The sequence below is a fragment of the Puntigrus tetrazona genome, chromosome 25, assembly GCF_018831695.1.
Source record: "Puntigrus tetrazona isolate hp1 chromosome 25, ASM1883169v1, whole genome shotgun sequence".
Taxonomy (NCBI): Eukaryota; Metazoa; Chordata; class Actinopteri; order Cypriniformes; family Cyprinidae; genus Puntigrus; species Puntigrus tetrazona.
In genome coordinates, this window is record NC_056723.1 from 5,880,522 (window position 1) to 5,902,653 (window position 22,132).

The 22,132-nt window shown below is 38.8% G+C and overlaps 2 protein-coding genes across 4 annotated transcripts in view; one reads left to right on the forward strand and one right to left on the reverse strand.

Annotated features, from left to right (window-relative positions):
• The window catches only part of LOC122330900 (cytosolic carboxypeptidase 4), a 175,957-nt gene that overhangs the window by 17,605 nt on the left and 136,220 nt on the right, over nt 1-22,132 (forward strand). The window contains exon 1 of one of the 2 annotated variants that reach the window (XM_043228261.1): nt 16,967-18,887. The exons of the other annotated variant lie outside the window; for it this stretch is intronic. Coding sequence (XP_043084196.1) covers nt 18,773-18,887 — 115 coding nt within the window. The 5' untranslated portion in view covers nt 16,967-18,772. Of the gene's footprint in view, nt 1-16,966; nt 18,888-22,132 lie in introns of those variants that run through there. 2 annotated transcript variants of the gene reach the window in all.
• LOC122330901 (kelch-like protein 25) lies at nt 1,959-16,556 on the reverse strand. 2 transcript variants are annotated; one of them, XM_043228264.1, is made up of 4 exons: nt 16,389-16,556; nt 14,020-14,127; nt 10,425-12,272; nt 1,959-4,041 (listed from the first exon to the last, which is right to left on the reverse strand). In XM_043228264.1, exons 2-3 carry the CDS (start codon nt 14,081-14,083, stop codon nt 10,459-10,461), a joined length of 1,878 nt encoding a protein of 625 aa, XP_043084199.1. In that variant the 5' UTR covers nt 14,084-14,127; nt 16,389-16,556; the 3' UTR covers nt 1,959-4,041; nt 10,425-10,458. The 2 variants fall into 2 exon arrangements, with proteins under 2 accessions (XP_043084199.1, XP_043084200.1); XM_043228265.1 differs by lacking the exon at nt 14,020-14,127 and having other exon boundaries at nt 16,389-16,554.

Sequence of the window (22,132 nt, forward strand, 5' to 3'; positions counted from 1 at the left end):
GATTAGTCGCATCTTAAATAAGTTTTTGTTTATATACTTAAGATGTTTATATATAATTTATATGAATAAAAATATCTACATATAAATTTAGAAAAAAATATATATGCTATGTGTCTTATGTATGCTTGATGCGTATACATAGTGCACATATATAATGTAAACATGTCAAATTAATTGTATGACAGCACAAAAAAATATCTTTTTTCAAATAGAAAATGTATTTCATGTCATTTTTAAACTGTATTTAATCAAATAAATGCCACCTTCACTAAAGACATTAAAAACAATATACTAACATTGATACAATATAAAGTTTTAATATTAATATTTTAATGTTTAAAATATTTTTACATCTTATTTTCAGAATCATGTGACACTAAACACAAGTAATGGCTGGTGAGAATCAGATTTTTGCCATTACAGGAATACATAACATTTTCAAAATATTAAAATGGAAAACAATTATTTTATAATGTAGTAATATTTGTAAAATAATATTAGAAAATACTATTACCAAACTTATTTACTATTACTTTAATAAACAATCTTTTGATTTGTAATTATAACAAAAAAATCTGAATTATTGTAAACTTATCTTTTAAATGTAGCAATACGTCTACTACTGTTCAATTGAATTTTCAAATGGTAGCAAAGCAGCTTTACAGAAAAAGTTCCTACATTTTTTATTTAGTAATATCTTCTCAGTATACCACATCTTAAATTTAACCTGGACATCCCAGGACTGGCTTCTTAAAACGTTCCCATTTTGCCGCAGTATATTCCTGAACCTCGTGAAGGTCTTTTTCTTTTAGTGTGTAAGCAGCAGCCAGTGGCTGTTATTCGAGCCCGGTCCTCAGGGCTAGCAGGTGGCCTGAAAGGCAAAGTGAGTGGCAGGAGAGACTGGGCTCAACATTCTTGCCTGGCAGAGGATTTACCTTCCATTCACCCCGGGTGCTCCGTCTCCTAGAGCCCGTGCCCTTGCCTGTCCGTCTTCAGGGGGCCCCCTCCCGCAATCCACTGGGCCGTCAGCCACAGGATCAGATTAGAAGCTAAAGAGGAAATCGCAGAGTCTCGTCATGATCTCCTGCGTAAGAGGGCAAAATTATTTAATGTTGTATATTTCACCGCCACAGCAAGCGGTAAATATTCGCTCCGCTCCATCTCATTCCAAACCAACCGGTAAACACTCGTGCTGCAGTGCACCAATGTATCCGTCAGATGTGCTAATAGCTTCTCTCAGGCTTAAGAGTAAACATGAACTCGATTAAAAACTTCGCAAAGAGGTGCCTCAAGGAATCATTATGAAATGTCAGCCTCCGTTTCCAGACGACTGCACAGTTTCCTGGACTCGGTGCCCTCTCCTATTTTAGGGAATAAAGCGGATGTTTAAAAAACAGCCACAATAAATCTGCGCCTCTGGCACTGCCGTTGGCACAGCCATCTTTTAAAAGAGGCTCACTGCATGCTTACCAATAATCAGATTTGAATTTTGTTCTTCGCGCAGCTTCATTTTGATCGGAACAAATGGCGTATCTTATAAATTGTGGAGTGTTTTTTAACAGAGATATTGCAGAAGGACTATTTTGGTTTGTGCGCTTGCTAATATCGTAAAATTGTTGATCAAAATCCAGCGTATGCCAATTTCGTTTGATCTCATGGCCTTAAGAACCTAAATCCTACTTCAATGTTAACTAAAATTCCTCCATGCAACAACAAATCTAACACGTACGTTTTATCTGTAGGAGCAGGAAACCTCATGCAATGGATATTTCTAATTTAAGAGGCATTTTTTTTTTTTTTTAAATCCATGCGGATTTAGCTTGAGCGTTATAAGATTTGGCTAATAGCGTAAAGCTTGTTCCTGTTACGTCAAAAAACCTTGGATGTTTTGTGGAGGAGTTTTCAGAGAGGAATCCAGGCACTTTTTTTAAACCTCCAGGGCGCTTATGAAACCAGTCTGCAAGCATCAAAAAATCATTTATTCAAACCCTTCAACTGACTGAATGAGCAACAAACACGTCTACCGGTATTAGGCACCAGGAATTCAGTTCACAAGGACGCCTGTGGGATCTGCTGCATAATCCCAGAAAGTCCCCTTCAAATGGAAATGTTTAGCTGTGAGTCATTTACTACAGAAGATAACACCCCCCCCACCCCAAAAACACAATTCAAATTCAGATCCCTTTTCAAGAGCTTTAAGACTGTAAGTGAGCAAGAAAACCAACCTTCAACAATAATTGTTCTGAAAGAAATATTCCGGGTTTAATGCTAATTAAGCTCAATCAATTAATGATTAAAAAATTACTTGTCCCTCATTTTCTTTAAAGGCATGGTTCACCCAAAAATGAAAATACTGCAAATGCACAAGTACTCACTCTCTTGCCAAACCCGTTGGACCTTCATTCACCTGCGGAACACATTTTTGATGAAACTTGAGAGCTTTTTGACCCTGCAACTGCCACGCTCAGGACCCAGTGACGTAGCAAGGTCATTGTTCAAACATTAGTGGTTCAACTGTAATTTTGCAAACCTATGAGCGTACTTTTTGTGTGCAAAGAAAACAAATATAATGACTTTACTCAATTTCTTGTGTCGGCGTTCACATCCACAACAGTACGCATGTGCAGAGCATCTGGGGAAGAGGGGAAAAAAATCGTTGAATTAATGCATTTTATTTATTATCTTTTCTCATAGCTCCATAACATTATGGTTGAACCACTGATACTATTTCAATAATGTCCGTACTACTTTGGGCCTTGAACATGTCAGTTGCGTTGCTATCGGAGTCATAAAGTTCTCTGAATTCATCAAAAATATCTGCATTTGTGCTCTGAAGATGTACAAAGGTGTTACGTGAAAAATTTGAAAACTGGCAAAAACGGATGTTACAATGGGGACTAAGTGAATAGACGTAGAATCAGAAATATGTATTTTAGTGTAAGTGTATCTTATCAAAACATTTAATTTCTGTTGTTACAACCTGTATTTTCATATTGAAACTATAAAGCAATTCTAAGTTATTTACACTAAAATCATTTTCACATGCATATTTACATCTTGTGACTGTACTACAGAAGCAGTGAGAACTTTAGTTTACTAAATGGCCCCATTGTATGGTTTTGCATTATTATTATATTTTTTTTGAACCGAAAGAGGAACTATCAACATTATGCTACAAAGTATGTCGACCGAGCTTAACTTGCATTAAACCCAGAATATTCTTTTAAAGATTATCCAGCATTTAATTACAAAGGAAAATGGTAGCCAACATCAACACCCTCATCATCCATTACGTACTCATCATGTGCAATTTTTTTCTTTTACTGCTTTGTTTCGTCACAAACACATAAATTAAAATGCATTTATCAAATGTTTAAACCTTCAAGAAATCTTAAAACGCGAGGAAGTCCTCGATTATACATTGTGCTGTAGAATCTATACAAGTTCCATGTTAAAATCCATTTCATAGATACTTAAATAGAAGTACCACAGGCATTTTACATCCTGCTCGAGTAAACTTGCACGTTCCCATGGGGATGTTCTGCATTTCTGTAGATGTTTCAGATGTTTTGTTTTAAATGCAATGTCCGTAAGGCGTTTTTGGAAGAAACACGAACATGAACATGCTGGACTGCCAATCAAAGTGAAGAAGAAAGTTTCACGAAGTGAAATCATGCTTTAGTTGTCTTTTTATCATAGTTCACTGGAATGTTCTTGACCTCCATGGATTGCAAAAGAGTTTCCAAAGGGGAGGTATTGGCGTAAGTGTGTATTGTGTCCTTGTGCCTCTGATTTGGCAATGAACAAGCATGGCATGAGTTAGCGTTGTGCTGTAGGGAGAAGGCCTTTGCGGCCTCTCTTCTGGAGATTTTTCAACTCTTCTCTGTGGCTCCTCTCAGCAGTGGATAGATGGTTTGTTTTCGAGAGTGGCCGTGACCGACCGCAGCCACACCACACCCACCCAACAGAGGTGCTTCAGGCCAGCCAATGACAATCCAGCCCTGCTGTCGTCCATTCAGTGTGGCTAGAAGACCAGGGCACCTGCAATGAGAGACGACAGAATATAAAAGCAGATTTTCTCTGAGCTCAAAGCCAAACGCTGTAATTTGAACCCAGCCAATGCACTCCAACTTCATGCAAATGTAAGAGGCCATTTAAATTGACTGGGAGAAATGTCAGGGAAGAAAGAATAGCACATTTCATGGTGTCTCTCTACATTACTATCTACTATCACCATATGGTGATTTAGTCCTTCCAAGCAAAGTTTGAGGAATAGAAACCAAAGTGTAGTTTGATTCACAAACACTGGGCCTCATTCACGAAACGCAAGGAGAACAATTTGTTTAAATTTTTGGATTCATGAACGTGCTCATTTCAAAATGTTAGTTTATCAACTCTCAGCTACAAAAGACAATACAAGTTTCATACAAACGGGCACTTTTTAACCAGCCATCCAATCAATGGACACCGACCAATCATATTACTTGTACAATAATGAACTATAACAGAGCAATTAATATTGCTGGTTACTGCATTTTTATACTTATTCTTCAAAAATTAGATACTAGTAATACGTAGCAACCGTGGGTATTCCAACATTTTCCATCTGACCAACTAAAGCGTTCTCAAGTGCCACCAGCTGGCCATTTTCAAAAAATGTATTTTAAATTTTTTTTAAATCTTGCTAAAAACGCTTTGGTGGACAGTTTGAATATTTGTTGTTAGGCATACGACCTATTAGTCTTTTTTTTTTTTTTTGCATTTATGCAATTTACTGGAGCCAAACCTGAGAAAGTAAACCAGAATGTTGAACTATGCTAATTGTGAGCGTGCACATGAACCCCACTTATGAATGACTGGAATTCATTAACGTACACGTTTATCTATCAAAGTGTATATTTACAAAGTTTTCAGGAAGGTCTCTTATGCACAAATCGCTCAATTTACTTCTATATTTGCGAATGCTTTATGAATAACGCATGTACGTAGAATGTTGTCTGATTCACTATGAACTGGGTCATATATATGGACAAAAGCTATTATAGCTGAAATGCATTTAAATCAAATCAATCAGACTGGAATAAAATCTAAATCTTGTGAGTAAAGAGTCAAATCTGTATTAATACCCAGCCATATGTATTAGCTGCTGTGTTGATAAGGGGACAAATGTGATTTTTGTTTTAAAATAATAAAAAAAATGAGGGTGATTTTATAAAACTAGAACTGACTTGGACAAAGTAGCGGAATCAATTGCGAGCATCTTTGAACCTCGTCTGTTGTTGTGTCCGTGGAGAGCGGATGGGATTTGTAATCTCAAAGCACTTAAAATGAGCCTTCCCCCTAACGCCCTCTCAACATCCCTATGCTTACAGAAGATTTAAAATCAATGGCTTACATCAGCTTCACATCCCACCAGTGAAGCTTGCCTCTAATTCAATTCTCATCACCTCCACCACATTGTAATTTAATGCTAATGCCTCCCCCTTAAAGGGCGCAAGTGTGTTAAGCCACAACAATGAAATCATTTCATCGTCTGCATTGACGAGGCCATTGACGTATCCATCGAAACTGACTGCCACTTTTTATAAACTAAAAACCAAGTAAATATTTTGCAGATCCCAGCCGTGGGTTTCACCTTAAATGCGTCCATCTGCTTTATGATTCACTAAGTGTGAGATTCTGATCTGGCAGAATAGCTGCCACATGCGCTTGAAGGGAACGCAGAGATGACATTGCTTTTAAAATACTTCTCAGATACAGAAGATAAAAGCCTTTCAATTTACTCATAAATGCATAAAATAAGTTATTTCATCATTTACCCTCTCAATCCAAAACTAGAGCAATACGCAGTTTGTTGCCAACAAAAAAGTATGTAGGCCCAACCCAAGTTAACTTTTATTTACCAAATTGAATTACACTGATTAATTGAAAATTAAGTAACCATGACAACATGTTCAATCACTGTCTTGTTTTTTTTGTTTGTTTTGTCAAGACCTTTACAGTTAAATGGTTCAGCATTTCCTCAGAACTGGCACATAGTTAACGTAAGTAACACACTTCTGTGTAGATCTGTTAAACAAGTTGCTAATGCTAAGCTTATGCTTATCAACCCCAGACTTGATGGAGGGGTTAAAGTAGACATGGCATTACTAACGCGGCGATGCTAAAGGATGAATTTAAGGACTGATTATAGTGAGCGGTGCCATTCCAGGAAACGCAGAGCCGCTGCCATAACTGTGTGCACTTGAATGTGCAAATCCACAGCTAGTTTAAACAGGGTACATTGACCAGGCAAAGCTTATCCAGCCTTTACCCAACTGTGTCAGAGACGATGAGGCGCATGGGAAATCCAGGCTTTTGCTACCTGTATCGGCCTGTTTCCACCAGTTGAGAGAACTGTGGACACTGCCAAAACATCATGTTTCCTGCTTTAGTAACATGCATGCCACAAAGAGAGCTCAGATTAAAACAGCCCAATCCGATTTATGGGCTCTGCAACAGCAAAACAATTAGCTGGTTTAGTTTTTCTAAAGGCCCCTCCTTTACGGGTTTGGGACGGGAGGTTGTGCTGTTTGGCAAAGGGTCAGGACTGTTCCAACTGGCAAATTACCTGGATTAGTTGAACACAATGCTGCCCAATGAAACTGCAATGTTGGCAGAAAAAGCAGTAACTAAGTCTTATTGAGGACATATGGCATGCGCTAAAGCAAAAAAGTCAAAAGGGATGTCATTACAGGTCAATGCCTGGATATTCCCTACTATATCTACCTGTTGGTTGTTAATTAAAGGCCTGGAAAGTCATTAGGCTTGATGCTACTTTTAAAAACCATTACCAGCACATACTTGGTAACAACTATGGTGGTGTTTGGGAATTTCTGTTTACCCAGTGGTCACTCAAAGGAAAACGCGAAATTGCCCTAGCACTTTCCTTCTGAAATTACACACGCAAATGCTAGCTGATTCCATCACACAGGTCTTAGGGAGATTCCCAAACAGAAGTGGTTTGAGAAGTCCAATGTCAAGCTGTTGTGAAGAGAAAGGTCTTTTGTTTATGTGAAGTGCTGGGAGTGGGATAATAACACAGAGCAAATGGCCCGAAACCTTACAAATTGTTCACATGCACCGTAGATTTTGTCTTGTCCTAGTATACATCTCACTATACATATAAAATAAAAGCAATGCTGTAACATCTAAAATTTCTTTTGTACTCCACTGTATAACCCCACCCCCACCCAATAGAATCTATAATATCTACTGTGTAACTAAAGACTAACACAAACTGTAATGAAAGGACAATTCTGGCAAGGTATAAGATTAAGGTTACCTTTCCATGAGCTCTAACTCACCAGCTATCAGATCAGAGGAAGGGTGATTTTTCACTTAAAAGGACAGTTAAACCTGTATGACTGACTGGCTTCTACGAAACGGGAAAGTCACCTGCATCACATCTTCCATGCAAGTAGAAAAACTTAACTCTAATGGAAAATTTGCGTTGGAAACAAGCGAAGCACTTATTTAAACCTTTTTATTCAGGCGAGTGACAACCCAGTTTACAAACATCAGTTTATGAATTATACCGTTTAGAAAAAGATGTGTATAAATAAGGAAAGAACCATTATGAGGGGAAAAAATAGATACAAGCTTTACATATACTCTACCATTAATCTCTGAAAGCTTTTCTTTCTTTCTTTTTAAGGGCATTAAGCTAAGTCTCTAAAAAATTTATAACTATACCGCGAAACGAGTGATTTGGGCAAGGCTGTCTGATTATGACTAATAATGTCAAATTTAGGCTGTGGGATTCAATTATCCAGCTGTCTAAAATGATACACAGCTTTCTGAAATGGATTACATTCAGGTACTCCTCTGCTTCTCCCTGGCCGCTGCAGATTTTAAAATATTTATAAGCTGAAAGTGGAATCCCAACTCTGTACAGTGCTTTAAATGATTTATGAAGCTCATTCTTCTCTATGTTTTGTTTCTCATAATGACACACGTCATTCCACCATGGAGGCCAACAGGCATTTTAAGTGTAAGACCATAGAGCTGCTCACCTCTATTAATTCTTCATATCTGCACTCAATAGGAGTTCAAAACACAGCAGTCTTTGCTTTTATCACCCACTCCCTTAAGTTACTTTATCATTGCGGAGAAGGCTGAACAGGGTAAAGAGAAAAAAGAGTCTAGGAGGACTATATACTACTTAAAGAAACTGAGATTTGGCTTTGCTTGTATGTTCAGTTCTGCGGTAATATGTTTGAGCCTGAAAATGATCACTTATGAGCTTAAATAAAAGTGCGCTCCAAAACATCATCTACTGTAATGTGAAATATTCACATTTTAAATGTTGCTATTTTGCCAGAATACGAAAATATTTTTGAATGCTTGTCAATGGGAAAAAAAATACTTTGCAGCCAGATGGTGTACTTACGATGTCTACCAGCAGAGTCTAGCGGGGCCATGCTAACCAGCTAAGCTTTAACCCTTTGGTTGGAACCCAGTTAACTACGTTTATGCGCTTCCTGTGGGCGTTCCTGGAGCACGCCGCTGCTGCCAACATCCTTCGACAGGCCTGCCAGGGCGTCCTCCAGACATTCTGATTTTGTGCCCCCTGGGGCTAATTATAAAACCCAGCTTTTGCTGGGCCACCTGCTTCACTGTGAAATGAAGCGCTTGTGGTGTGAACGAAGTCGCTGGCTGATGAAGAGTGTTAATGATTACTCACAGAAGTAATCATTTTCTAATCACCAGGGGAAGCAATGAGACGGCTCTGGTCCCTCCCCAGGCAGTCTAATTTAAATGACACAAGTGAGAGATGTTCAGCTGACTGTTATGACGCATTCTTAGAGGCCATCGACACAATTGTAGTTCCTCAGCATTAGGTTTAAGCAACTACCGTTAATGTGTAACACACAAATCGATATGCACGCTTATCATTCAACTCTGACTTCATGCAGACAAGAGGCTTGCTGGCTTCTGAGAAAGCTATTATATGCATATGTTGTTAGTCTGTATTGACCTATTCACCCTAGTCTTCATAAGTGCTGACAGACAAGATATTATGATAGCAGAAATGATGATGAGTCTTGGATGCCCGTAGAAAGTTATTATAACAAAGTTAATGCATTTCATAAGAGTCAATAAGCATTAATGTTTTAGAGTACAATAAGTTTAAATGTATGCACTTTATTGATAGTAAGCTTATAATGGAAATAAATAGTTCTCATTTCTATGGAGAGTGAAATAATGATAATTTAACAAAGCAGGCATAAAAAAAAAATATAGTAAAATATATGTATAATGATGCAATGAGATTTCAGCAAAATATTAATTTTAATGTTTTGAAATTTATCGAGATGCTCAATTACAATTTTTGTACAGTAAATCTAAATCTTTAAATGCATATAACTGGCTGATAACACATCTGTAACATGTCAAAAAAAAAAAAAAACTTTAAGTAAACTTTTTTTGCCTTCGCACATAAGAAATGGTTCATCTAATAAAATAACTCTTTGCTAATGCACCAACAGCCAAAGAGACCGATTGCTTCTGGGCATGGGGACTTCAATGCACAGTTGGGAAATGCAAATTCTGCAAATTACGACTGCATTCCAATTGTGAAACCGTTTCTGTTCACATTATCCCCTGGCCACTAAAAATATTCAACCATGCATAACAAAAACACTAATTTCAGTGGAAACTTTTCAGTGGTCAAAATTTCAAGAGCTTTATATGATACATTTGATTGGAAACAAAACACTGTGAGATCTGTTCCAGCAACAATAAGCACCCAATCCCTAAATCTCTCCACATTGAGTCCATCATTGCAGTCTGTAATTATAGAGATTAAGCCACTTTGTGCTCTCGCTCTACCTAATAGTCAACTGTCAGAAAAAGCTTTGTAATGTAGATTACAAATCAATATTTCAATAGTTCACTAGTGCTGACACATCATTCTGATCCTAAGTAAGAACTCATGAGACGTTTAAGCCTCAACCTTCAAGCCTCTTGAAGTTGCCCTTCAATGACAGCCACTGCTCTGTTACACTGCTAGACATCCAGATGGTTTAATATGCCAATTTTCTCTTTGCTCAGCCACTCTCAAAACCCTCAATAAGATGGGAGCACTCAGCTGCTTTCAAAGAAGGCTGCCAAGCCGAGTTTAGCATTTTGGCATGCAGTTATCTTGACAGAAATCACTGTTTATGTGTCAATGTCGACAGCCTGCTGACTTCAGTTGCTCCTCTGCTTAGAATTATGATTTAAGCAGTTTTCAAAGGAAGTGCCTACAATACAAAATGATTTGGTTGTGTGTGTGTGTGTGTGTGTATAGATCAGATAAGGTAATATAGATATTCCGAAAGCATTCCTTAAACTCAGAGTACATAAAAAAAAAAAAAAAGAGAGAAAAGCCCAAAACTTACCTAGATCAGATCCATACACTTCAATTGGAGGCATCTAGGCAGGAAGATGTTTCCAGGTACTAACAAATGCAGTTGGAATCAGAGAATAAGGCACGGTAGTGATACTGTTCCAGCTATCTGACGTTGGATCATAACAATCCAGGGTTTTACACCGCTGTGTACCGAAGTATCCCCCGACCACATAGAGTTTATTACCAGAGGCCACAGCATGGCAGCTCATTCTTTTAGAAGTCATATCACCAACACGCGTCCATTGATTGGTCTCGCAATCGAATCGGTAAGCGGACGCTGCGGTGAACTCCGTATCACCACCCATTATGAATATCTGGCTGCCAAGAACAGCAGCGGCGGTGTATCTCCAGGGTTGTGGGCATTCGGCAGCAATAGTCCAACGGTTCTCAACAGGGTCATAGCATTGGACCTTTGAAGCTTTGTCTCTGTGTATGGTTGTTCCACCAAACACAAAGAGCTTTAGTTTGGCGCTGACCACTGCTGCATTGCTGACACCATCCCTAAGTGGTGCCATCATTGTCCATTTGTTAGTTAGGGGGTCATACCGCTCAACCTGTTTAAGAGATACTGACGGGGAGGCTGGGAAGACACCTGCTATAGCAGTGTGACCCCCAACAACATAAAGGCAGTTTTCAAGCTCAGCCGAGCCATGTCCAAAACGTGCAATTAGCATAGGGGCACCTTTCGACCATTCTTCATGTACTGTGTCATATATCCAAACATCCTTCGACACTCCATTTTCCGACCCCCTTCCTCCCGTCACGTAAACTTTGCAGCCAATGGCACATGCGCTGAACTCCTTCCTGGGACTGGGAAGATCAGATTTAGGGATGATCTCTTTTGCTTTGTGATCCACTTGGTAGATCTTATCGCACATAAATGTCTGTCCGCCAAGAATGAGCAGCGTGTGCCCAGCTTTGCGAGGCCTAGCGCATGGGCTGGTGACAACACCGTCATTCTGCAGAATTTTTTTCTTGCACTGCATGGCCTCATCGACAATCTGTCGGCTCCTTTTATCTGACATTACGAGTTCCTCACATGCCACGGCCTCAATGAGGCATTCTGAGGGTAGCAGTGCAAGGCGTAGTCCTCGCAACAGTTCAGGAAGGTAGTCTCTCCGGCTGTCTAGGTCATACCTTACCCAGCGCATGACTGCGTTGAACACAACTTGTTCATCTTCAACCTCCAGCTCATCGCTAAGGATGAGATCCAAAAGCTTGTCTTTCGAAAGCCCGCAGAAGTCTTCAGTGTCTCGAAGTGTCTCAAAGTGGATGAGGCACATCCTCCACGACAGCTCATAAAGTCGCTTGCACTGATGGGCGTCGGAGAGCAGCATCATCCCTAAGCAGTTTGAGGCATGCAAATTCTTCTCTAAAAATTCTGCTGCTGCATCACGGATGTCATGAAACTGCAGCATATCTCCAGCCTCGAGAAGTGACTCTGCATTCTCCTCGTTGATGATGACACGTGAGGAGTAAGCAAAGTCCAAAAGCAGCTCCAGCACTTCTGGGTGAACACTGTCTCGAAAGTTAACCTCATTGTCAAGGCTCTCACGGAGGCCACCGCTAAACATGGCTTCAAAGTAGCGACTGCAAGCGGCAAGCACAGCTCTGTGACAGGGAAAAGAGCGGTCGCCTGCCCATAGTGTCACATCTGTGAACATGCACTGTTTGCGCAGGGTATTGAGGTGGGTGAGCACACTGTCTGGATGAGACGGCTTGTGGAAGAGCGAAATGTTCATGGAGCCCGTGCTCGTCCTGGACTTGCGGTTTTCATGGACGCTGACTGACATCTTTTCTAGCACGTCCAAATTTTCACTGGTTCCAATACCCCGAACTACGAAAATACAAAAGCACAACAAAGGAGGTTAGCAGGTGCTCTGTAAAAGGTATTTTCAGTATTGGGGATGACTCACTGCTGTACGTGTTTATGTTTGGCAATAAAATCATCACTGAGAAAATGGTTATGTACGATGCTGTATCAACAAAATTTTGAGCCAACTAGTGCCACATTTATTTTCAGCTGCAGACAACATGACTTTTGGATTTACTTAAATGAGGTTGTAGTGTTTGTGACTGACACCATTTTTAGATTTTTTTTTTCTTTTCACTGAAAAGAAAAAATGTATTGCCTAAATGACATTTTCACATTCTTTATAAAGAAATCTTTGCTTGACATTTGTTAAATGTTCAGAGCTCCTTCGGTAATCTTACTTAAACAGTTGAGTTCACTGTACTTTGTTTAGAGGATCTTAGAACCGTAATCCTTCTTTACACTGTTAAGCCAACACAGTGCAAAATTAATCAACTCAGTCTTTTAATTCTCACATTTTATGTCGACAGATTGTGATAAAGTTTAGATTTATAAACAAGTCAGTAATCCCTTGTTTTTGAAAAACCCTTGATAGAACTATGCAAGAAATCCAATGAAATCATTACAATGCACATTTCAAGAAGCCTAACCCTGTCAAACATAAGAGTATCCCATCTACACAAATAGTTTTACTACACAAAATGTGAGTCATTTCTATTGAACAAAATTGCAGGAATTTAAAAAAAGCATCTATAATAACCCGAGAAACCAAATAATTAATATTCTGTTTAGGATCCTAAAGTAATACGGTTGTTTTTAAAAAGAACTTTTAAATTAAACATTTCCTTTTTCTGTTTCGTGCATCAGCATATTTTACTTGGTTTATAACAGTATATCAGCATTTTTAGCAATCACTGAGGTGTTCATTCAACGCATAACTGGGGTGATGACAAATTGTAATGCGCTGTGTGCAATGCAGCAAAACTATAAAGCTATTATAATCAAAGTACACATTACGTACATTAGACAGTTTTGTTCATTAACATTTTTGAGTTACAATGCAATCAACTGAGTGAAAACAAAATGGTTTTTCACGTTTTAAGAGGGCCAATGAGAATATGGCAGTTTCGGCACTTGATTTACGATGCAAAACAGCAATTAGAAAAGAAAGGAAAAATGGTTTCAATGTAAATTATACTAATCAAAATGAATAAAGACCACAATACATAATTGACAGTCACTGCATTACTTTTTAGTTTCATGCAGCACTATAACAGACAAAAAAAACTTATTTAAACCATTTAATTTGTTGAAAGGTATAAATGTACAAAGCACAGGTTATACAGCTTGATATTAACGAAGTTACGAAGTCAAAATTTTGCAATGATTCGGTGAAATCGAGACAGTTTTGCGCGTTCTGCCGTATCTGAGCTTTGTCCACCTAAAGTTTCAAGAGCAATAGTTCAATGTTACCAGTGGCTCATTGTGTGAGTGGTTGTGCTTGACCGTAAACTGAAACATTTTGAGGTTGTGACAAAAGGGGTGCAAGCATGCACAAATATCGGCGGGGTCTTTATGGATCACACTCTCGGGATGACATGAATCACAATGCCAGAGGTTGACCACAAAGGATGCAAGGTCACAGCTATCCGTGCAGAAAGTTATGCAGGGGATAAGGGCAGCTGGGAGGCTGGTATTGGAGGGGTTGGATGCAGGGCTGTTGATGGGTGAACAAGAGAAAGGGAGAAAGCAGGTGTCTAAAACCACTTACAGCGACAAAAACTGCTGACCCACGCACAGGCACTGACAGTGAGGAACTGAGGGGGGGTCTGCATTGGTCCCAAAAAGCGTCCCCTCAGTAGGCCAGGCCGACAGAGTCCTTTTAGGGCCAGGGAACAGAAAATGCAAGAGACAGGTTTTTTTTTTTTTTTTTTTTTCACATATAATAAGAAAACTTAAGAGGGTCTCCAGTCATTTCTTGCAAGATACAGTTATGTGATCATTTCTTAAATGTAGTACAATTCCAATGAATGTGAGGACTTATACAGGTTTGTGGCTGAATGAAAAGGAGAGAGCTGAAAAAGAAGCCCAACTATTATTTCACAGCTTGATGAAACTGCCTTGGAGTTCCTGCATGGTTCATCCTATCACCCATGGTAACCATCACTCAACAACAGCATGAGCCATGCCAAAGTTGCTGAATCATTCAATGCGAACAAACTAACTACCTATCCATGCGGATATTCTCACCAGCATGAATGACACCTTTTAATTGCAACGCCACTGAGAGGCTGATGAACAAAGGTCTTTATTTCTTTGAATGTTCTTCCTGTGTAAACATCCAGACTCCTCTGACTAAATAGCCTTTCCAGGTTCTTTTCACCGAGGATGTTGGTATTCCAGAGCTGTATTTCAGTTAGGCTACAGAAATGAAGAAAAGGAGGGAGGTGCTTTTTGTGTGTTTGCGAAAAGTCAAAAGCTGGCAACCTCGCCGATTCGAAAAAGCTCAATGAATCACTGGCCTGCATGAAGTCCGTCATCAGGACTAAGTACTTCTATCAGCACTCAGGCTAAAACATTTTACCGAAGTACGTGGATGCAGACATTTTATCTGCATTAGCTCGGTTTCATGCACCACTGGTATCCGAAATGTCGTAATACACAGTCCATTTTCAGCGAACGACCACACGGGGCGCTACAGCGAATGTCTTTTGGCTTAAAACTGCGAAAATTGTATCTTTTAGGTGTACGATTTGTCAATGAGGCAACTTTGTATTAACCCCCCCTTTTTCAGCGAATGTTATATTCTCTCAAAATATCCATGCCGAACGCTTCACTAAAAATGTTGTAACAGACAGTACTTGCTGCCATTGTTACAGAAACGCATGTGTGGCCAAACTGGCCATATTGGTAGTTTTGTCTGAAATGGAAAAAAAAAAAAACATGCCAAGCCTTCCTAAGCTTAGTTTCTCATTTATTATGACAACATGAAGCATTCTCAACCCTGCAAGGACGCCCAGAACTGCACATCTGGACATCTCCCCTATTTCACACCCATTTCAAGACACCACTAATAAAGAGCTGACGAGTTGAATCAGGTGTTAAACAACCATAATTTCATGGGATCAAAACGTAGAACCAGCGGTAGTCTCTCCTACCAGGCAAGTAATAAAGGCAAGTACGATTGTAATGTTAGGGTCACGAAACCTTTGCAAAAGTAAGCAGCGGCCAGTATGCGGTTAGACAGGCGTTTGTTTACTTGAACTGTGAAGAATAGAAAAATAACTGGAATTCATTTCAAATACTGCCTTTGTACGATTAAAAAAAAGTCAGGACGTTGCGTCTGTATCATCTACGGCCCATGTACAAACACATTTTAATTGTAAAAATGTTCTCTAGGAGCAGGTGTTCTGTGGTCCGGGTTTGGGCGAGAAAAAGCAACAAATACACAATGTTCTGTCCGTCCTTCCCTCGGTTAACCTCTCGCCTCAGTACACCACGAGAAGTGCGTACACGTGAACAAGTGTAGCCAATTTGTTAGTTAAAAACGGATGAACAATAAGTTCGTAGTAAACGGCGGCTGTTTTCTGCGCCACGAGACTTCAGAAATGCGCACCAACTAAAGCTACGGTTAGCGAGCTCGCTAGTGCTCCAAACAGCGTAAAGATACACCTGATTAAATGGATAACTTACGCCGAGGTAAAATGTAATTGTAAGTTAAAAACGGACCTTAGCGACGTCTCAAAAACGACAGATTTAGCTGCGCTTATGTTTATGGCGACCGCTCAGTAAAGACTGAATGAGAGGGGAGCTAACGCTGTTAGCGGAGAGTCGTAACTCCGTGTATTGACATGCAGAAGAAAGCCTGACAAACTCCTGGCGATTAGAGACACGCAAAGACGCTGCTCTCCCTGTAAGCGATCATTAGCTTTCGATTTACACCCATTTCTCCTTCTGGAAGAAGCGAGAGGTAGTCACCAATCCCTATCCAGCTCACATCTAATCCTGACTGAGTGTATTGGCTTTTTCAGCTCTGCCAAAACAGGAAGAACAGTGCAGATGTTGGTTAGAGTGTTATTCATCTGAAGCTTTTTTTTGTTTGCTCTACTGACTATTTTTAGAAAGACATGGCATACTTACAGTGTTCTGGGCGCTAGTGAGAAATCCTGACGTTGTGCAGTTTCGGAATTAGGAAAGGAATCATAGTTTTGTTCACCTCTTGTCTGGTTGGCTGCGTTACTTTGTTCACATTCCAGTCCACACTGATGAAAAACTGTGGAGTCTCCTGAGGTAATATCCAAAAGCAGGGGAACGGGTTGATTGACGTGCCGTTGGCCAATCAAACGCTGCAAATATATGCAAATATAAATCGCAGCCAATAGGAACGTTCCAACCTGAAAGTCTGCGCTGTTTTCTGTACAAAACAGCCAATGGCGGAGCAGTGGGAGGAGCGTCGCGGAAGGCGACGACAGCTCATCACAACAATTAGCAGGGAAGTATAAATGACTTGTTGTGCACACACGCTATTTTAAAATTGCTTCAAACACGGATGCTTACCAAGCATGTATAGCAGTATTTTGGTAAATATGCAGTTTCATTTTGATAAAAACCATTTTGTCTTTAATATAATTAAAAAGGTCGCATTATTTTATTATTATTGAATTAATGCACCATTGTTTGTTCGTAAGGCAAGGGCTTAGTGTCCTCATAGTTCTATCCTTTTCTATGTATTTGTGTGTGTGAATGTAACAATTATAAATGGAGGATGTTTTAAATGCAATGCTTTAGCTCCATCTAGCGGGTTTGTTCCTTGCACAGCTATTATAGAGCACAAAACCGTGAACTGTTTACGTCTTCATATGTAGACGCATGTTCTAAAGCGAATTCAGTTTTTGATAGACCCTGCTGAAGTGAACCATATATTATCTATATCGCTGGCATTTAGCAATTCTAATTATCATAAAATGCTTCTTTAAGCCAAACTTGATGGTCTCTGTTAATGTGGTCTGTCTTAAAACGTGCCTATTGTTGACTGAGGGTAGACATGGATGGATAATACAAGAAAATTTCATTTCTCTCTTGTAATATACCTTTTAGATTGTGTCTCTTTTTTTTGTACAGCATTAGGTTGATTCATGAGCATCAGTGTTTTAGGTTAAACCGTTATCTATTTGATAATAATATTGATTTATTATAACTCATTTAGTTGCTATTTATTCCAGTGTTAGTCTAAGTGTTAATGGTCTCTCTGCGAATGATAACTCTGTGGCATTTCATCTCTCGGCGTTCTGGGTTCATCACTTGGGCCTGTGAATTTTCTAGTCTGTCCCTGTGCTGCTGAACCATGAGTAATTCGATCAAGTTCACTTCGATTTAAGTCTGAATGCATTTTCTGGGCCAGTGCATTGAGACCCACTGCCTTGTCCTTGGCTCGGCTAAAGAAATGGTTGGATTTCATTGGTGGCCATAATTAACTATGTTCCGTCTGCAAAATCACCAAGGGAGTATCTTCCATTAGTTGTCTAAATCTAATCCGGGACCAAAGGCTCTTTAAGTGTAGAGAAATGTGCTGATCTTTACTGCGTTAATACATGCAAGACAGGCAGAGTTTTGACCACATATGCTGCGGTCATTAGGAGTCAGATCATGAAATTGTAGCACTATAATAAAGCCACAGACTGACTGCGGTGCTTACAGCAGCTTTTGCTGGGGTAAAAAAAGGTTTAGGACTTAAAAGGCACGCAATGTGAGACCTATCTAATTTTAAATGCTGAATAAGTGCCATATAAACCAGACAGGGTAAGCCAGGTGCCAAAAGAGAGGATTATATAGATTAAATAATATTTGTATATCTCAAGTCAGATTTATTAGTGTAGCGCTTTTCACATTTCAAAGCAGATTTACAGAAATTTATGATGTTAATGTTTATAATATAATTATATAACCTGTACACATACATTAAGATATCAACTTTATATGCAATATTACATTTTTGTCAATCAGTATAGTAATATCTCTCTGTTTATCTGGCTGAAAGCATTCAAAACTGGCAAATATCAATGTTTAAGATTACATTTCGTGCAGGTTCCACTTGATGGATGGCCCTAATGAGAAGATTGCGATGTCCCTCATCATTTTAAACTTTATGCACCTCAGATATGCAGCTGGCCACTAAGAGGGTCACAGGAGAGCCCATGGGTTATCCCGGCATGACAAATGCCCCCTAAAATAGTAAGGCCATAATCCTACTGATATATGAAGATCACTGTAAACTTTCCAACCATGCTTAGTTTTATGTAAATTGCACTACCCATGGTGCACTTGTTGCCAAACAGTAAAATATGACCCTCATGACGTACCTCTGGCGTTCTGAATTTCGGATGATATGTTCTTGCCGTGGAACAGTTTGTAGAGAGGTTTCTATGCAACAGAGGTTAAGTCTGCTTGGTCATAACCCCTGATCTGATTGAAGGCCAGTTTGTTTCTTTCTAGACCGGTTCTCTTTGCAAAAACACAAGCCGAACATGGAAGATACACGGGAAGAAGCGTCTGGATCTGAGGCCCCTGCACAGGTCATCCAGCCACGGACTTTTTCCAAGTCATCTTTGATTAGAAAGCTAAGACAGCACTTAAACAGTTGTAAGTTTAATTATTATTATTATTGCTGTTGTTGTTATTATTACATGTCACAAGTTTATTTTTCTATATATCTACATTTATATTAGTGCTGTCAAATGACTAATCGTGAGATATCTAATTTTTTTTATTTTGGATGTGATTAATCATTTTTAACACTAATATATATTTAAGTATATATGCATTTATTTATGCATTTACCTAGCTATCTCTATGCATTTCTTTTATATTTATTTATGGATTTCTTTATATGCGTTCATCTGTATCTGCTAATGATGATGCATTAAATTTGTAACACTATAGAAAAGAATGCACTTTTTTTAATTTTAGATGTATTATTTCACTGAAATGCTGTAGACTTGTTTGCAGTGTATGAATCCCGGTAGCCACGTGAGTGTTTTTGTTGCCGTCATCTGCGTGACTGTTCATTTAGGCGAGATGCTAATAGCAATACATCTCTCAGCTGATGATGATGAAGCAAATCAAGCATCAGATGAGCCCGTTGTGGTTTTTCAGCCCCATATTTAGACATCTCCTAAGCTATCTGTGAAACTGAATCATGTGCCGAGGACGCAGTGTGATCTGGCATCAGATTTTTAATAAATACATTTAGGAATGTGCTTAGTGGGTCTCGACAGCTATGAAGTGTTTTTGCCATAAATCTATGGTTACAACTATGCGGACACTCAAACAAACATCCCCATATGTGCTTGTCGATTTCAAAACCATGGGCTCCTTGAGGAGATGAGCTTATCTTCTGGAAGGTTTTTCGATAGATCATGGAACGTGTGATTTTTATTTTTTTTTTAATTTTTTTCCCGTTTACACTCAAGCATCAGTAAGGTCAGGGACGGAAGTTGGGCAACTGGGGTCTGGCTCACAGCTGCTGTTCCAATTCATCCCAAAGGTGTTTAGTATGGTTCAGGCCTGAGCTTTTTGCGTGACAGTCAGTGGGTATTGCATTTTCTATGCTATGGAAATAGCCTAAACTCGGATTCATAAACTGCTTACCAACCTTTAACCTTTACTAAAGAAATCGTATTTGTTTACCTGCATATAGTGACCTTTAACTTACACCTCACTTCAAGGGGGATAAGGGTACTTCAAGTAAATAATTTGTCAAATGGCTTTGACTGACCAAAAAGTTTCATGGGAATTCCTGGCCTAAATAGTAAATGGCTCCAAAACAAAACTTGACCCTTTTCACATTTCCAAGGTTTTTTCAGAAGCTCAAAGTTGTGTAAACTTCTAGTGGTGAAAGGAAACTACGAAACGAGGGAGAAATGCCTTACAGATGTACCATCTACTTGCACTATTGCATGAGAAGATGTACTGTGTAGATGGTCATTTATATTATTATTTTTAGAGCTTAAATGGGTAGTTCACCTAAAAAAAGAAAACAATTTTATCATTAATCCACACAATCTTCTGTTAAACACAAAGTTGTTTAGAAGAATGTTGGTTACCAACCAGTTGATGGTAGTCATTGGCTACTTTCCATACAATTGAAGTCAATGGCCACCATCAACTTTTCAGTTACCAACATTATTCTTTGTCTCAAGTAGTAGTAGTTTTTTTCATTTTTGCACGACCTTCCAATTTCTTTTGCTCTGATGTTAGTTTCGTGATGCTGGTTTGAGTCTTGAATAATTCGTGATGGTTAGCCATGAAAGCAGAAGGGTTTGCAACTGACATGCAGAAATTCGTTTCAGTCTTATAACTTCTTTTCCCTTTTATCTTTCATCATCCAGTAAGAGTATGATGAGAGTTAACGAGGAGGTAATCTGATGAGGACCGTTTTCTGCCTTTAAATCAGTAGGCATTGGCTTTATTTATTCACAAAAAATGTAAAGTTGATTTCTATATAAAAAACATACTTTATTTTGCAACCCAAGAAATCCCTCCTTTATGCAAACGTACTGTAATATAAATGAACAAAATACCCAAGTAGTGGCCTGAGTCGCCGATACAGGCTTTCGCCACCTGGATTGTGAAGCAACTTGATTTAGTTTATTTCTCTTGATTTAGGCTTTATTTCTCTTTCTGGCAAAATGTAAACATGCCCTTTGTGCAGTATTTTTTTTTGTGAGGCGGTGTGTGTCTGTTCTCATCTTTTCCCCAGAGTCACAGTCCAAGTGAAGCTCCTTAATCAACGTAAATGAAACTCTGTTTGAACTCGTTGGCTGTAAATCCGAGACCTGGTCTTCCCATTCCCTACGAGTCTCTTGTAACTCAATGTGTCCTGTCTGCGTATATCTCCTCTGATTACTGCTGATGTTAATTGCCTCGCTTATACTGGCCAGAGAGTTCATAAAGTCTTAAATGAACTGGGGTTGAAATACAGACTGTGAAATCCAGCTGTGCATTATGTATAATGCGTGTGCATAGTGCTTGTATGTTAATGGCATTTCCTGTCAAGCTAGTCAGGAGTGTGCGCTATTAGCTGTCATGACCATGTCCAGAGCTGTCATGACATCCTTCTCCTGTAGTTTATGAGTATGTGAAATACAATGTGACCACAAGAGGGAGATAACAAGCCATGCATTGTACAAAAAACAAACGCTTTGTAAATCACTTTGGCTCTCTGGACCCAGACTTTATGCTAGATATCAAGTGAACAAAATTGTTTATAGTACCAGAAACGCAAAACATCCATCCATCCAAAAAAAACCTTTTAAATTTGTTTTTAAATTATTTTATTAAAGTTCTAATATCTATCTATCTATCACAGACACACACACACACACACACACACACACACACTATATATAACTATATATATATATATATATATATATATATATATATATATATATATATATATATATATATATATATACATATACATATATATATATATATATATATGTGTGTGTGTGTGTGTGTATATATATATATATATATATATATATATATATATGTATGTATATATATGTATATGTGTATATATGTGTGTGTGTGTAAAGTGTAGCTGTTTAAACTCCTTTTAAACAGCTGTATCAACACACACACACGTATGTGTAGTATACTTTATTGTTATAAATATGTGTGTGTGCGTGTTGATACAGCTGTTTAAAAGGAGTTTATTTGAATATTTCATTATCAAATTAATATTTTGTATGGAATCTGCCCCACCCCCTTCCCTCACCACCAAACAGACATTTACTCACTGAGTTCCTGCAGCTGCAGTAAATGACTGATGAAATTTCAGAAAGACCCTTTGCTCCCCCCACCCCTCCCCTTCTCTC

What these genes read in the sequence shown, in the direction of transcription:
- LOC122330901 (XM_043228264.1), bottom strand. Translation starts at nt 14,083, where the DNA reads ATGCAGACCCCCCCTCAGTTCCTCACTGTCAGTGCCTGTGCGTGGGTC. An exon ending in GGTCAGCAGTTTTTGTCGCT is followed by an intron (nt 12,273 to 14,019) that starts GTAAGTGGTTTT and finishes GTATTTTCGTAG; the next exon opens with TTCGGGGTATTGGAACCAGT.